Here is a 17,043-nt window from a genome sequence, read left to right as displayed (position 1 = left end):
CTACCCATCCACCCCCAGGAAGCTCCTTAAGCAGAAAGGTAAGCAACTCAAATGGTTCAGAAAGTCCCTGAAACTGAACAGATTCACTAGGCCCCTCCCTGCCAGAGTAAGCAATATAGGTTGAGCATCCCTCTCAAATGTAAGAAGCCAAGCTGCAAAGTAAGCTAAATCAGGTGTTAAGGATGAAGCAGAAACCTGTGGAGCTGCCTGGAAGAAGTTTGGACCAATTGAGGCACATAGAAAGGACATGCTCCAACTGTTTAGCTACCTACGGGCTGTACAGTGTATTCCAGGTTCTCAGCTTTGTGAACAGTTTTGCTTTGGGATGCAGCTGTCTTTGAGTCATTTCTGCTCTTACAACGAATCCCTCCATATTTCTGTAACCTCAATAAAACCTCATTTAAAAAAAAAAAAAAAAAACCAATGGGTTTACCACTTTGGACTTTGATGATTTCTGTACTTTATAGTCTGTTGTGAGCACCCTATCTGGGTGAGTAGACTTGGTATATTGCATCTCCACAGGAAACGTTTTGTTATACAACATTTGACTCCTCGGGAAAACAGTGCTTTCCCTGGAACTGGCAAAAGAGGGTGAATAGACCCCTGGGAAGCCATTTTACAGAGGACTCTGGGATTAGATACATAGCTACATGGTTTTTGCTATCTTCCAAGGGAGACTTCTGTGATTTCTAAAGACAAGCCACCAGGCATTTTTGTTACTGCTGCTTGTCTTGATTCTAACTGATGCAGAGTACCTAATTTACAAAGTTTGCCTATGCCTGGTGCTATGCACTAAAACCTTTTCAAACTGTGAATAGATCAACACCACTCCTTTCTCTTCCTCAGACCCACACTGAGTACCACTCTGAGCACCCATGCCAGGGTGACTGCTGCATCTGTCTAAAGCATCCAATGGACATCGCCAGCATTCAGCCCCCCCCTCAACACGCTGCCACCCATAACGCACTGAGCTCTCACGCATGACCCTCCCGCCCCACCCATCCCCCATACACTGGAAGACTGTGTTCTGTGAGGTGGTTCCTCTTCCTGGAAGCTGTTTTGTTTTCTATGTCTTTGTAATTACATTTATTTGGGGCACACTCCTATGAGGGTGCTAGAGGATAACTGTTCTCCCCCTATCTTGAGGGTCCTGGGGTTTGAGTTCAGGTTGACAAGTGGTAGCAAGAGCCTTTACCAGAAGAGACTTTTCTTTGGCTTTGCTTTTGTTTATCTGTTAATAGTTTCACTCTGTACCTCAAGGTTAGCCTCATAGTCACTGTGTGGCCCAGTCTGGCATCAAACTCATGGAAACCCTTGCACCTTAGCCTCCCAAGCGTTGGGATTGTAGCTACAAGTCACCACACTAATCTGAGCATTCTCATTTTATAGCCAGAGTTATTTATTTAGTCTTTGAAGTCCTTGAGTCATAGGCACCTTGTATTGGCTAAACGTCTTGTTTTCTAACATAGTCTTACTTGAATATCTGCTTCCCTGTATTTCTTTACTCCCAAACAGTTGTCTTTTCTCTGCTTGCTGTACCTAAATCTTGAGATTCTGAATATCGCCTGGGGAATAGTCATTGCACCTTCCATGCACCTCAGAGCACTGCGCTAGGTACACAGAAAAAGTCAGATGACCCTGGCAAGGTTCCAAGTCTGAGCGGGAGAATGACACAGAGGCATAAATAGCTACAACCGACGGCAAGATGTGCTAAGTGTTAGGAGAAAGGTACAAGCCAAGGGAGGCGAGAGGCTGCAGAGCCGCGGATGCCTGCCAGAGGAGCCTGCGGGCTCATCGTGCGAAGGATGCAAGTTCCAAACTTACAACAGGAGGGAGCCGAGAATCGAGGCGGAGTTCTGGGAAAGCACATCCACAGTCCATAGCACATGGGTGCCTGACTCGGAGCAGAGACAATCAAGGTCCAGCATAAGCCAAAAACGCCAGAAAATGATCCCCACGGTTCTCCTGACACTTGCCCACTCGGACAGAAAAGGTACGGTTATGACATTGAAACTACACTTGCTGCGTAAGTGAATCTTCCCAGCCATTCAGTTAGACTGAAAATCGTTCATTAAAAGGATTCTGTAGGCAGTGGCCTTGAACAGCACTTCCTACTCCAGGACCCCTCAGACTTCCTGTCTTTCCAGTCACCACAGGTAGACAACCTATCTCTATAAATGTCCATTTTGAATTGTTTGTGTTTCTCAGGTTATAAACTATTTGTTATAACTGCCCAATTCTAGCATTCTAATGCAAACACATTTACAAAATAACATGCATGTGACTGAACCTGGCTTTGTGCTAGTCACCCCATTAATGAATCCTAAAATTTTAATTCCAAAAAAGTTTCCCTCATCACAAAATAGTACCCTCATTTATATATATATACACACATTCAAAAAAATGTAAAAGACACACTTTCGCACCTTACAAAGCAGGTGGTAGGCCACATTTGGCCACAGGCTGCTGTGTGCCAACCTCTGAGTTACAAGCATCACCCCATATTACAGAAGAGAGAGTTAAGGCTCTGAGAAAGTAAGTGTATTTGCAAACCAATCATCAGACAGATTGTCACACTGAAGAGAGACAGCACTCACCTTGCAAGCAGGAAGGCTCAATCCCTGGAACTCATATATATTAATAAGCTAGGCAAAGTAGAAAGGCAAGCAGACGTCTGGCACTTACTAGCCAGGTAGTTAATCCAGTCTGCTCATTGCGCTCCAGAACAAGAAGAGAACTAGGCCAGTGACAGCACCCAGCTTCTACACTTATGCACACACACACACATGCATATGAACACACACGTGTAATATATATATATATATATATATATATATTACACATGTCTATACAAATGCCTATACAAATATACATTAATATATACATATATATACACACATGGAGAGGCATACACACACACAAAGAGAATTTTAATAGAGGAGAAAAATGGTATATTTACCCACTTTTTATCAATATTGTTTCCAGCAGGGAAAAGCCATATATTATACATCAATGCTGACTCCCTGGAGCAAAACAAGTAAATAACTTTTTTAATGATGCTTAGCAAGACTGGCTCATAGTGAATAGAGTAACTGTGACTTGAATTTATATGTATACGGTTTCGTTGTCTCAGTTTTAGCTTCTAACAAATGACACTCTAAATTTTAAAACACTGCTTTGTTCTAGAGAACTTGCAGTTTATCTGATGAGTCACGTGCTACTAAATATTTATCAGCACATAAATACTTTAAAAAATGGCACGAATAGTTACTGATGTGGCTCAATCCTGGCACACCATGGAATTCCACTTCTCGGTGGGTACCAAGAGGAAGTGTTGGCAGACATGTTGAAATAGAAAGTGTTGTGAAGCCCAGCCCCTCCCTGCAGTATCATTTGGTTGAGTCTTTAAAAAGGGTAGTTTTACAGCAATAGAGAGCAAGTTTTATACCGAGAATGGGAACATATTTGTCTAAGGCCTGCAGAACAAATTAACGGTGTCGAATTAGCAGGTAAAATTGCCTTTCAGTTAAGTGGAGAAGATTGAGGGCGTATCCACGTTCTTCTGAATCATAGGCATAACTAGGGTCACATCAACTCTGGAGAAGAGCAGGTTATCCGCTGAGGCCCAGCAGGGCAGCAGGGACTGAGGACTAGGTGAGTATGGCTTCTCACCAGGGAAGTGGGAGCTTTGTCGTTAACATTTTAGAAGTTTGTATAGCACTATATTTAATCGAGGTGGTTGGTTCAATGCACCATAATTTCATTTCAGAAAAATCAATAAATAAAATCATGATAAAAGTAAATAAACTCTCATTTCAAAAGTAACACAGAAAAGAAACAACATTAAAATATTTATAAAGTCATGGTCTCAGATCTCACTTGGGGGTGGCTAGTAGAAGAAATGCTTACATCTGGGGTGCAGGTCCCATGACTGGGGGCAACCCTGGCATCTCCCACCTAGGGCTCAATAGAAGCACTGCATTGAGAGTAATTGTTCTTGCTGCCAAGACTGACAACTTTCTGGGTCCCACAGGGTAGAGAGAGCTGGCTTGCATCTGTTATATACACACTTGTACACACACACACACACACACACACACACACACACACACACACACACACACGTTATTTTAAACAGTAATAAAAGAGCTGAGTTTTGTCTGAAGTCCTAGACTAGCTGCCCATTTTTGTTTTGTTTTTGTTTTTCTGTTTTTTTTTTTTTTTTTTTTTTTTTTGCCTCTTCTCTCCCTCCTCTCCTGGGGCCCATTCACACACACACACAGTCTTCCTTCCAGTCAGCTTCATGGAAATTCTTTAGCATGCCACACTGTTGTGGACCTTTACACTTAGCCTGCCATCACCCCCAAATGCCAGTCTTCCCCTGTCTCCTGGGTGGCCCCAACTTAGTTATAATATATAATAGTTCATAACTATTCTTACCCTGTCCCACAGGCTAAGGCTGAACATTCTTCTCCAGCAGCCAACCCGAGTATTCTCTCCAGACCTGCCTGTTGTCCCTTTACAGCAGAGAAAACCAAGATCAGAGATGAGCTGGCTAGTGATCATGTGACCTGCTGTGCTTGCTATTCTTATCTCTAGAGACCATCCACAAGACCATCCTCCTGAGGGTCCTCCTGGGGAGCGTCATGAATTTCCAAACTTCTAAAGTCCCGTGCAGTGCCTGGGGCACATTCAGGACTCAATAAATACACTTGGAGTGATCAATGGGTGCTGAGCTTTCTAAGGACTGCACCCTATCTGACCACAGGCCTATGAAAGACTTGAGACAGGATGGAAAGCTGACCCAGTAGTTAACAGCACTTACTGCCCGTGCCCAGGACCTCAGCTCAATCCCCAGCACCTACACGGTGGCTCACAACCATCAGTAACTCTAATCGCAGGGTCTCTGATGCTTCTGGTCTCTGAGGGCACCAGGCACATAACGGCGCGCAGACACATATTCAAGCAGAACTGTCACGTGGATGATAGGCTATTGACTCATTCATCAGACGCTGGCTGCACACGCACTGTGCTGGGCACTGCTCTAGGGGCCCATGCACTGGACATAAGTGAGGACCAATCCCAGGCCTCTTGGAGCTCAGTTTTCCTCTAGAGAGGAAGGTGATGAAAAAACATAGCAAAGAAGACAAAACTTTGTGGGGAAATGATGAGAAACCAGGGAAAGAGGCACAAGTAACGTGGTATTAAGAGATCTAGGTGGCTGGAGAGATGGTTCAGTGGTTAAGAGTACTGACTGCTCTTCCAGAGGTCCTGAGTTCAAATCCCAGGAACCACATGGTGGCTCACAATCATCTGTACTGAGATCTGATTTCCTCTTATGAAACAGATCTCTCTCTCTCTCTCTCTCTCTCTCTCTCTCTCTCTCTCTGTGTGTGTGTGTGTGTGTGTTAGTTACAATATTAGATGCTCTGTCCCAGGCACAGACTTGCCCAGCCCAGGGGAAGAGGTCAGGACAACAAATTAGACAGGTCTTTCAGGCAGAGCTTAAGAATGAGGCAGAATAGGACTTTGGGCTGGACCAGTGGGAAGAAGCCTATGTGGGGGTGAGTGTGTGGGGGAGGATGGATGGGTTAGAGTGGGATAGATCATGCTGACTTTTGCTCTGAATGAAACAGGAAGCCACTGGAGGATTTTGTAGAAAGAATACTATCTGACTCAGATCTGATACACAGTTTTTAAAGGATCTCTTTGACCGTTTGCTTATGAATTAAACCCCAACTCTGACTTCACACCGTAAATGAATGAATAAATGCCCAAAGATAGGGGGGAACAGGTGTTGATGGGCAAAGACAGATGGAGAGTCCAGTTGAGAGATTTAGCAAGCTTGGGATGGAGTTTGGTTGGTAGAGTGCTTGCCTGAAGTCCACACGCAGCAGCAGCAGTGTGGCTACTTATGTGACAGTAGCAACAACGAAGCAGGTGACAGCCTAGAACAAGGGTGCCATCTGCCCTTCGGGGACCAGCTCTGGGCTCCAGCTGCCTCCTCCTTTGAACTTTACTTTCCCCCAAATTATAAGAACTGGGGGTGTTTTGTATTTGCATTTCTGTTATATGAGGGGTTTTTTGCCTGCATGCATATCAGTGCACCACATGCGTGCAGTGCCTATGAGGACCAGAAGGGGGCATCAGATCCTCTGGAACTGGAGTTGTAGATGGTTGTTAGTAACCACACAGGTGCTGGGACTCAAACTCAAATCCCCTGGAAAAGAAGCCACTGCTCTTAACCTCTGAGCTATCTATCCAGCCCCCAAATTATTGGCTGGCTCTTTGTTTAAGACCAAGAACATTAAGCAGGTTTTATGAAAAGCAATTGGCTGGCGATAGGTTTTGCGAAGCCCACATAGGGTAGCCCTACAGTGAGGATAAACGCGGTGATGGTGGTAGTGGGACCTGTGCTTGCCTTTCTGTAAAACTCACAAACCTTGAGTTTAAACTGTGAACCTAGACCCCAGATGGGACCCTGTGACTGAATGTGAGAAATATTTGGGTACAGGAAAAGGGGTCTGATGCATTAAGGCCAGAGATTAATTCAAAGCCAAACGTGGGGTGAATCTGAGGTGTTTCTGGAGGTACTCACCCATGATGTATCTGGGGACTTTCCCAGAGAACACACCATGGTCACCGTGTGTGCTGTGCACGTCATTAAGCCTCGTCACACTGATACATGCTGTCTGAAACACCCGAAGCAGATTCATGACAGCCACACCCTGTGCTGCTGCTGCTGCTCACGAGGGCTTTCTGATCATAAACGAAATGACCTAATCACAAAACACCAAAGGCTTTCCAGGTCTTCTTCTTGTCATGTTTCTGCATGTAAGCACCAGAATTGTATCTCTTCATATAGTATTGCATTCGAATTTTTATTTAATAATTTGCCGTTTGGGGTTGCTGATCTAAGTTTTGTAAAACACGGTTAATGCATTTCGGCGTGGGGTTGTGTTCTGGTTTGCTTTCTGTTGCCACGATGAACCCCATAACCAAAAGCAGCTGAAGAGATAGTTTATTTAAGCTTACAAGTTACAGTCTGTCGTGGAGGGAAGGCAGAGCAGAAGCTCAAAGCAGGAACTGAAGCAGGGCTACCAAGGAAACACTGCTCAGAGGGTGGCTTCCCCTGGCTTGTTCAGCGTGCTTTCTTGTACAGCCAGGCCTGCCTGCCCCAGGATGGTACCATCCACTAGGGCCCAGGTGCTCCCATATCAGTCAGCACTTAAGAAAATGCTCCATAGGGCATAGAGATGGCTCAATGGTTAGAGCACTGACTGTTCTTCCAGAGGTCCCAAGTTCAATTCCCAGCAACCACATTGTGGCTCACAACCATCTGTAATGGGATCTGGTGCCCTCTTCTGGTGTGTCTGAGGACAGTTGACAATATACTCACATACATAAACAAATCTAGAGAAAAAAAGAAAGAAAGAAAGAAAGGAAGGAAGGAAGGAAGAAAGGAAGAGAGAGAGAGAGAGAGAGAGAGAAAGAGAGAGAGAGAGAGAGAAAGAAAGAAAGAAAGAAAGAAAGAAAGAAAGAAAGAAAGAAAGAAATGGAAAAAAGAAAATACCCCACAGAAACAAACATAGGCCAAGGTGATGGGGACAATTTCTCAGTTGAAACTCTTTCTTCAGGTACATCAAGTTGACAAGCAAGCCCAGCCATCACAGATTAGGTAGGGGAGCCCTTCTGACCATTTCTGAAATGGCCTAAATGTACTTCTGCCTGTGTGTGCACATGAAGAGGAATCCTGATCACTACTGGCTGTAAAACTAAAACAGCAGTAACTCTCAGAAACATGAAGTGTCAAATATTCAGTCACGATTTCACTCCTTGTTTTGGTTTGGTTTAGGAGTTTAGTTTTATTTTGTGTGTGTGTGTGTGTGTGTGTGTGTGTGTGTGTGTTTTTAAGACAACTTCTCACGTAGCTCAGATTGGCTTCAAACTCATTTTGTAGCTGAGAATAGCCTTGAAGTTCTTGTCCTTCTCCATATAATTCATGAGTGTACCACTGAACTAGGTTTATTTGGTGCTGGATATCAAACCCAAAGGCTCCTACATGGTATGCCGGCACCCTACCAAGTGAAAGACAGCCCCAGCCTCAAGCCTTAATTCTTTACATAAAGCAAACAAACATTAACATGCCAATTCTCTTTCATCTATATAATAATAATAAATTTAATTTATATTTATAGTAAATTTTCTATTTATTATAGTATGTATATGCTTACATTTGAATATATTTATATATATATTTATTATATTTATATACATTATATTTATAATAAATATAATTTGTCATAATAAAAATGACAAAAGCACATATATACCAAAGAGTTGTTTTAGAATATGTTTCTATAACTTAATATCAGTAAATGTTTGGTTTGTATAATTTTTTTATATATTTATATAGTCAGGGTTGGGTAAAAAAAATGTTTTTAGGTGAAAAATGGCTGCAGATAGAAAAATTCTCAGGAGCCCTGTTCTAGACCGTCTTTGGCTTAGGATGAATTCTGCATGGGAGATTTGCTTCTTACCCTCAGCTCCTGTCCACACGGAGGCAGCCACTCAATTCCGCAAGAGAAAGCACATCATCCTACCTGTTTGTCTAGCCTGGTTTTCCTGTGTCTTGAGCACACACAGCTCCTGCCCGAGAAGCAGCCATGAGAACCCCAAGTGGAGCCCTTAGTGGACATTCACCTAGCCTGTGTCTGGGACTCCCTGGTACTGCTTCCTCGTGTCACTACATCCACCATCTCAGAGATGGGCGCATTTTTGGGAATTTTGTGACCTATATATCAGCTGCTCCCATTTCACAGCCTTCACATTAAAAAAAAAAATCAATTTAAGATCTTGGTTATCTTCCAACTTCAGACTAAAAAAAAAATCCTTTGATCTTTTTAATTTCCTTAATGCTGACGAACTTTAGCATTGTTGGTGTGGGAAGAAGCACTTTGAAGAATGTATCTGGGGCCTCCTGGGAGCTTTCCGTCTACCGATCAGATATACCAGGCTGCAGGGAGACTTTGAACTTATTTCTTTACTTCTCCTGTTTGGTGCTTGGTAAGAATATGCATTTCCGGCCACCGGGAGCCGGTGCAGCTGTGAAGGCCAGCAACATGGTACCCCTGCTGGCTGGGCATGGTTTTGAGTGCCGGCTCGCCTCACCTGACTCAGAGGTTGCAGAAGTTGAAGCTAACTTACCTTGTACATGTAAAGTACATTTTCCTGACCCAAACAAGCTTCGTTGCTTTCAGTTGACCAGATGAGGGTTACTACCAGGGTGGAAAATTTCAGTTTGAAACTGAAATTCCCGATGCCTAAAACATGGTGCCTCCCAAGGTGAAATGCTTGACTAAACTCTGGCACCCAAACATTACAGAAACTGGGGAAATACATCTACGTTTACTAAGAGATCGTTCAATTGATGGCACTGGCTGGGCTTCCACTAGAATGTTAGAGGATGCTGTTTGGGGATTAAACTCTTTATTTACTGAGCTTTTGAATTTTGATGATGCACTGAATATTGAAGCTGTAGAACAGCATTTGTGGAACAAGGAAGATTTTTGGGACAAAGTGGATGAATACATCAAACGCTATGCCAGATGATAAGAGGAGAGATCGCAGGTCTGAGGACTTGGTCACAGTTGTCTCTGATGTGAAACAGCTCGAGGCTCCTGCCCTCCTCCCCATCCTCATGCTCCTGTCAGCCCCTTGGGCTTGTCCCAGTCCTGCCGCCATGCTATTCTGAAGAAGACCCTCCTGACTACCCACTGTCGGTGGCGAACAACATCATACAGCAACAAAGTGTGTCTGGGCCTCGGGAGAGTTGTCTGCTTCCCTTAACGTGTGTCCTGAACCTACTGTCTAGGCTGTCTGGTGGGATTGCTCTGACGTTGCAATGAACTCACCACTGAGGTTATAGCGCTTGCTTCCCTTCCCCCAACAGTCAGTGTCCTGCACAAGGGATGTAATGACATGTTCCCAGATTGGCAATAAGAAACCCACTATAAACTGTGATTGGATGCGCATTCTCTTAGCTTCGTCCACGAATGTTGAGCCTACCTTGACGTGAAGCTTCCCAGAATGCAGTCATTCACTGGAGATCTTACTGAAATGCTATTTTGTTTGATGTAAGTATCTTTTGGAACAGATTTGTAACTTGTACAATTTGATGCTTTGATTTTTTTTTCTATTCTTATTTACTTTGTATTCATTGTATCGAACAAACACAAAGATATGGAGTCAAGAAACTACTGAAGAGAAATACAAAGAGAATAATAAAAAGAATATGAATTTCCTAGAGTTTTGAAGTGAAATCCACTCATAGTCGCTTTGCCCACCAGCTAAAGCTGCTTCTCCTCTGTGTTCTCTATTTTCTGCCCTGGAGAGGCACATGCAAGCCAACAAACACGAGCTCCGTTTACTCCCTCAGTGACTCAGATACACTCAGTGTCCTTCACAAAGAGCAGCGGCCAGGACAGATGCCCATCTGCTGTCTTGCTTCTGAGTTGCTGAAATGTGTGCCTGAGAAATCAGCACATTTGTTTCCTCCACCAACCACCTACGTCCAACGCTCAATTACGAGGGCTAAAGAGACGCCTCGGGGGTTCAGAGTGCTAGATGCTCTTCCAGGAAACCTGGGTTCGATTCCCATGTCAGGCAGCTCACAACCACCTGAAACTCAAAGGCTAGGGTAACCTCTGCCTTCTTTTGGCCTCTGAGGCACACACATACATACAAATAAAAATAGTAAACTCTCAAAATCCAATGAATTATTAACTTAAAAGATATATCTGTTTTCTTTATTTAAAAACAATACAGTGTCCGTTCACTGTCATTGGGATGAAGTCGATTCTTTACACGAGTCACAAGCTTTTGCAACCAACTAGACCTCACCTACCCCTCTAACATCTCTCCTCCCTGTCCCCTTTTTCTTGAGGCATCTTGAACGTCTTTTTGATTCTGATACCTATGACTGTTTCATTGTCTCCGTCCATGAGCATGCTCAGTCCGTCTGTTGGCACAGACTTTATTCTGTCCTTTATTTCCTATGTATTCAGCAACCATGGTGGAACACCTTCTCTGTGCTAGGTGTTAGAAAACAGTCAGTGATGAAACCACACGCTGTTTCTCTCTTTATGGAAATTCAATTATAGCATGGAGTTTGGGATGACATGGGAGCTGTGTCACAGAGACAGCATCAGGTGGTAAGAAAGCAAATGTCAGAGAAGCCAGACTTATTCAGGAGTCGGTGGGGGCTCTCTTGAGACCGTGCTGTTGGAATTAGAATCTAAAGAAAGGTATTGGTTGAAGGAAAGAGTGGGAAGGTGGCAGAAATGTTCCGAGTGTACAGAAAAAATGGAAAAACAAGGTCTTTTATTGACATGAGCGGATGATGCCCGTCGGTGCATTTTGTTGTTGCCCTGTGTTACCGAAGAGCTGGCTGTAGGATCTTTCTCACCCTGCTGCCAGCTCTGTGCTGATGGCTCCCTCTCCCGCACCGTCCTTGCGGTCACAAGCACGGGTATGAAAGGTTACTGTGGATTCAAGTCTGGGCATCCGAAGATGGGTTCCTTCCAGTTTTCACATATACCCTTGTTCAAATGCCACCCCTCTGCTTCTGCCGGGCCATCTGTGGTGAAGTGGACTCTTCTGACTTGCCATCTGTACAGTGGGTTATACTGTGTTCAGCCAGACATGGTGGAACGTGGCTGTTAATCCCAGCACTCAAAATTGCGCAGGCAGGGTGGTAAGTGTCAGACTAGCCTGGGCTATACATCCAGCTGCAGCGCAGTCTATACTGCACAGTCTACAGTGCACAGTGAGAACTTGACTCAAACTCTCCCACGTCTGCCTTCTTTCTCCCAAACCCATTTTGTCTCATGAGCTAGCAAGCAAATCCACAGTATGGAATACTATGCTGTGTTTAGTGACCACTTGATAACATAAGTGTTTCAAGCACATGTCCCCCAGCCCCCAGGATAAGGTCTTGTGTTGTATGGCTCTAGCTGGCCTGGAATTTCTATGTTGACACGGCTAGCCTCTTAAATGCTTTCTTACTTCTGGTAGTTCCCTTTGGCCCTCAAGTTCATTTCAGCGGTAACAGCAGAGGCTACATTCCATCTGCACCCACAGGGAGCAGAAGAATCAAACTTTGTTCATTTCAAATGATCTGACTGCTCAAAGGGGGAAAAGCGTGTTGAAATAGAAACACTAGAAAATATGCCTTACAGTTATCATAAATAGGATATTATTTCTGTTCTGATTAAAGCATCTCATTCTTCTTTTATGCCCAAACTAATCGATCAGCTTTTTTTTCTTTTCTACTCAAACTTGCTGTACTCAATAGCAGACTTACTAACAAATGTATATGATAACAGTAAATATCTGTTAGCATTCGTTCTTAAATAGAGATTGTACATCAGTATGCTAGAAATGGTCTTTCAGCATAATTTTCTTTAAAGTTATGAAAACTAAGAATTTACATAAAAATCCTTCAGGCTTCCCATGGTCTTCTTACGCAGTGAGATCGACCCATGAGAAGTGACATCATCCATTCATGCTTTTCTTTGCTAAAATATTTTTATTCATCTCTGAGAACATTTTAGCTGTGAATAAGAAACTGTCAGTTTTCCTATTTCTGTAGCCTACAAATTGGACAAATCAATTCAACTCCCCTTTCAGAGCAAAAGGTTCATTCTAAAATATTTTACAAATATCCAAAATTGTACTAGGTACCATTTATATGAATGAAGAATGAGGCTTGGGGAATGCCTTAATCAAAAGTACTTTCTTTTCAAGGACCTGAGAATCCACATTTAAAAGAAAAACAAAATCGGTGACACATGCGTGTGATGTCAGCTTTGGAAGGGGGGAGTGGAGACAAGCAGATCCCTGGGGATCTGAGAGGCCCTGTGTTCAAAGAGTCGGATGGCTCCTAAGGATGGCACGCAAAGTTGTCAAGTGACCTCCACACACATTTGTTCACAACATGCTCCTGTACATGCTCTAAACACACAGGAACAATACACAAATGCATTTCAGAAACAGACAGAAGTGGGTTCTTCAGTTCTAAAGGTTGACTTTGATCGTCTGTTCATTTAGATTTTGTCACAAAAGAGATGGTGTTATCTGTCTTGTTAGATTGTTAACATGACAAGTTCGAAACATACACGAAAAGTTTTTAACTAGAAACTGTCACGCAAAACTAATTTAATAATGCCAACCATAGTAGCCCATGCCTGTTCTGGTACTTGCGAAGGCTGAGGCAGGGGAATTCACATGACTCTTGAGACCAGCTTGGACTAAGAGTGATACCCATTATCATATAAAATGAAATAAAACCAATTCACAAGGAAGAGGCAAGCAGATCTCTGTGAGTTCAGGACTGGCCAGATCCACATAGTAGGTTCTAGGCCATCCAAGGCAATAAAACTGAGACAGGGTCTCTAAAACACAATGAAATTTTTAAAAATACAATAAAAATGCTATAGGGCTGCTAAAATAACTCTGAAAACAAAAGCGTTGGCCACCAAACAAAGCGGACAACAGGGTTCAGTACCCACTACACACACAGCGGAAGTGCCCTCTGATCTCCATGTGAAAGCTGCACACATGCACACACACACATATGCACACTCACAAATAATAACAAAAAATGCCATAAAAATATTTTTTTAAATGTAGCAGAAGCTCAAAGATGCCCGTAAGAGATCCCACAATAAAAGGTTTGGCATCTATTTTGTCTTCCTCTTCTTGCTTGCTTTTCACGTGTCTATGTACTTTAGCAACACCTCCATTAGGTGGTAAGCTCCTTCAACGTGGAGTAAACCCACACCACTTTTTTCCCTGTGTTTCTTTAGGCTACGTCTAATGGACACTTAAAAGGGCTTTCTTGATTGGTCCTCAGTGCCAATGGGAAGTGACTAATGGCCACTGTCAAATGTCTTCTTTCACTTATTCTAAATGGAAAACCCTCTGCTCCAACCCGTGCCTGCTTTCACGTTTTATCCTCAAAGCTCCTGGAGAACTGGCTTGTCAGCATCCCCCAGTAACTGCCTTTATCGCTGCTACCAAACTCTCCAGCCGCAATACCATGCCCTTGCTCTCAGTCAAAATCCGTCCCACTTCTGAGATTACAGCCAGTGGGATTTCCCACATCCTTAGTCCCGGAAAGAAAGGAGGCGTACCCACTGTCCCACTAAAGAAAGCTAAAGAGCTCCCAAGGAAGCTTGGTCCTGCCCGGCCAAGGGAGAGAGAAACAATATCAACAGAAGACTTCCAGCGGAAACGTGGGCAGTGAGGACAAGAAGTAGAAGAGAAAAGACACTGGGCTCACAGGAAGGTAAAAAGTTGTAGATGCCTGGGTTGCTGCGACTTTAAGACTGAGGAGGTAGCCTACCCTGCTGCTCCGTTACTTTGATGCTGGAACAAAGCACCCTGCTGAATAGGCAGGTTGGCATCATTTCGGAATACACTCTTTTAAAAGCTTACAGAATAAATCATAAGGGATGGTTACTTCTTCCCATTCCATAAGGTGGCTGCTGGGTCTGCCCTGTGTGCAGGGTAGTTTTATAACATTGTCCTGAGTTTTTAACCGCCGGGCCCAGTGCATATTCATATTTTAGGTTCAGAGGCGAGTATTTTTAGCTTGAGCATTTGGGGTGGTCTTCACGGATATGCTGTGGCTTTCATTAAACATCCTAGGAAAGCTCTGGCAGTCCTCCAGACCTGGGCAAACACGTGTGCCCGCAGCCAGTAGCAGCGCGCTGCGTTTCAGCACCGCCGCCTGTGGAGAGCGCCTCACCGCAGGGCCGGGTCAGGGACTCTCACCCTGTCCTTTGCCATCTCCAGAGCCCTGGCTCTCCCCTACTCCTTTTCTTGAGTCCCAGGAAAAGAAAATCACCCCCAACTTCTAACTTCTCAATTTCTGTTTTTAAAGTGACCGTGCGTCCCCCTCTCGGGGGTCTAAACGCGCACACACCCTGAGCCGTTGGGTCCTACAGCAGCAGCCTCCAAGCCGCGTGGCTTCCGCACCCGGTGGCGAGAAATTTCCAACCTGCGTGGACAATCCTCTTTCTCCTGCCTCTCTCTTGGACCTTATGCACTCACCCAGACGCCAGGGCTTTCCCCCTCTCGCAGTATGTCCCAAACCTCAAAAACACAAACTCGGGAAGACGCGTCCCTGCCCCACACACGAGCTCTCAAGCACATCCAAACATCCACCCTCACACTCACACCGCAAGGATGCCCGGTGTCATCGCCGCCCTGGGCAGAACCTTGGCCAGCTTGGGCCCGGATCCATCTCGCCGGCTCGTGGACCACCTCCCGAAGCAGCCGCCCCGCCCCCTCCCCTTCCAAGGCAGCCGGAGCCAAACCTCAGCAGGGCAGTGGTACCCCTCCCTCGCCATCAGCCAACATCCACCGCTCTGGGCCATCAAGGCTACAACCCTAAATATTGTCCGTTGCGCCTCCCGGAACCGCCAGCCAAGCCCGGTAGTAGTCTCCTTGAAGCCCCAGTCCCTGCCACTGGTGTGTCGTGTGCGAGTGTTTGTGTCTCCGAGGCTCATTTAACTCCTTCGAGCTGTCTGCCCATCCTAAACAAACAGCACGTTATCTCCGGACCCTCTCTTCTGTTCTTCGCACCCTAGTCTCTGCACCCGTCCCCACCCTTGCCCGCCAAGTACTCAAACCATCGCACTCCAGGGCTCTAACCTGGAGCCCCCACCCCGCCCCAGAGGACACTCACCCCCAGCCCCGCACCTCCCCCATCCCTGGCCCTCGGCGAGGCGATCTGGCCCCAGGCTAGAGAAGCCTGGAAAAAACGCAGTTTGCGTTGGCTCGCGCTAGCGGGGATAGCTGAGGCTGACCTGGCACTAGCCAGATCAGCGGACGCGCCCCTCCGGAGGGGCGCACGCCTTCCTGCCAAATCGCCCTGGAAAGCCCTGGTATTGACGAGAGTAGAACAGCGGAAGCAGCCTCCGGGGTGGGCGGGAGGACTCACCGAACATCTGAATGTGCCCTTTAGTGATGGGATTGAAGCTGCCGCAGGCCAGCAGGATAACGTGGGTCTTTGTGGTCTCGGTCATGCTGGGAATAGGTCCCTCGCACTGATCCAGGGGTTGCCTCTTTTTGTGTCTCGATATGTCTGCAGACGGAGAAAGGAAGGCGAGGCTCCGGCGGTGGATGCTGTGGACTCCAAGGAGCCGCTCTAGACGCAAACCGCGTCACTCCCCGCCTCCCTTTAACGCTTGCCACTCCGGCTAGATCCGAAGCTGCTTTTGTATTGCTCTCCCCATGGCTTTGCTCGGTCCTACTTCCTCTCTAGCTTCTTTTGCGTCACTGGTGCTGGTGCCTGACCTTATAATTTCTACTCCCTCCATCCCACCCCATTGCATCTTATTTTATCTACAAGGCAAGAAGTGGTACCCAACCCCAGAACCTTGCATCCTTACAGCGTGGTTGCTGGCTATGTCTCCTCTTTATCAAATTTCGTTTTCCTGTCTCACTTTTCCTCTCCCCGTTTATATCCTCTAACATATCCGACTTCAAATTTGTTCAATTTTGTACATTTTCTTTCTCATGGGTTTTAATATTTTAAGTGGCAAATGATCGTTTTTTTTTTTTTTTCTTTTCGATAGTGTTCATTTCGGACTTTTTGTTTTCCTCCCTTATTTAGTGATTCTAAACTGTTGAGTGAAATCTAAATCTTGACTTGTGGTTACTAAGAAAGCCTTTCTGTGAATGTTGGTCCTTTGTGTGGGTTGAATTACGAGTCTGAGTGGATATGAATGGGGAAATTAGTAGAGCTAGGTATTAGGAAATCCCTACATCCGCGGTCTACGTGGAGACAGTCACCACTCCATGCTTACTTCTGGATATGCACTCTTTATTGGATGGTGTTATGGACCCCACATGATAACTGAATTAGCTCACTCTCTGACCGATTGGACGGAGTCTGAGAAAATCCCTCTGGCTTAACAGGCATTTAAGGCCTGAACAGGAACCTGGGGACAGGATGGGGGCTTCCTGTGCTTG

General features: G+C 45.1%; 1 protein-coding gene and 1 pseudogene across 2 annotated transcripts in view; one reads left to right on the top strand and one right to left on the bottom strand.

Moving 5' to 3' along the window:
• NMNAT2 (nicotinamide nucleotide adenylyltransferase 2) overlaps positions 1–16,094 on the bottom strand; it is a gene marked incomplete at its 5' end in the record, with an annotated part of 156,679 nt that extends 140,585 nt beyond the window's left edge. The window contains one exon of the mRNA XM_080917797.1: positions 16,010–16,094. Coding sequence (XP_080773923.1) covers positions 16,010–16,094 — 85 coding nt within the window. The remainder of the gene's footprint in view (positions 1–16,009) is intronic.
• Positions 9,145–9,612, top strand: LOC308421375 (NEDD8-conjugating enzyme UBE2F-like; annotated as a pseudogene). Its single transcript has one exon. The product of its transcript is annotated as an NEDD8-conjugating enzyme UBE2F-like (transcript).
• Positions 16,095–17,043: the final 949 nt, after the last annotated feature.

This window comes from Micromys minutus (assembly GCF_963924665.1).
Source record: "Micromys minutus genome assembly, chromosome: 6".
Classification (NCBI taxonomy): domain Eukaryota; kingdom Metazoa; phylum Chordata; class Mammalia; order Rodentia; family Muridae; genus Micromys; species Micromys minutus.
This window is presented reverse-complemented; position numbering and strand designations above follow the sequence as displayed.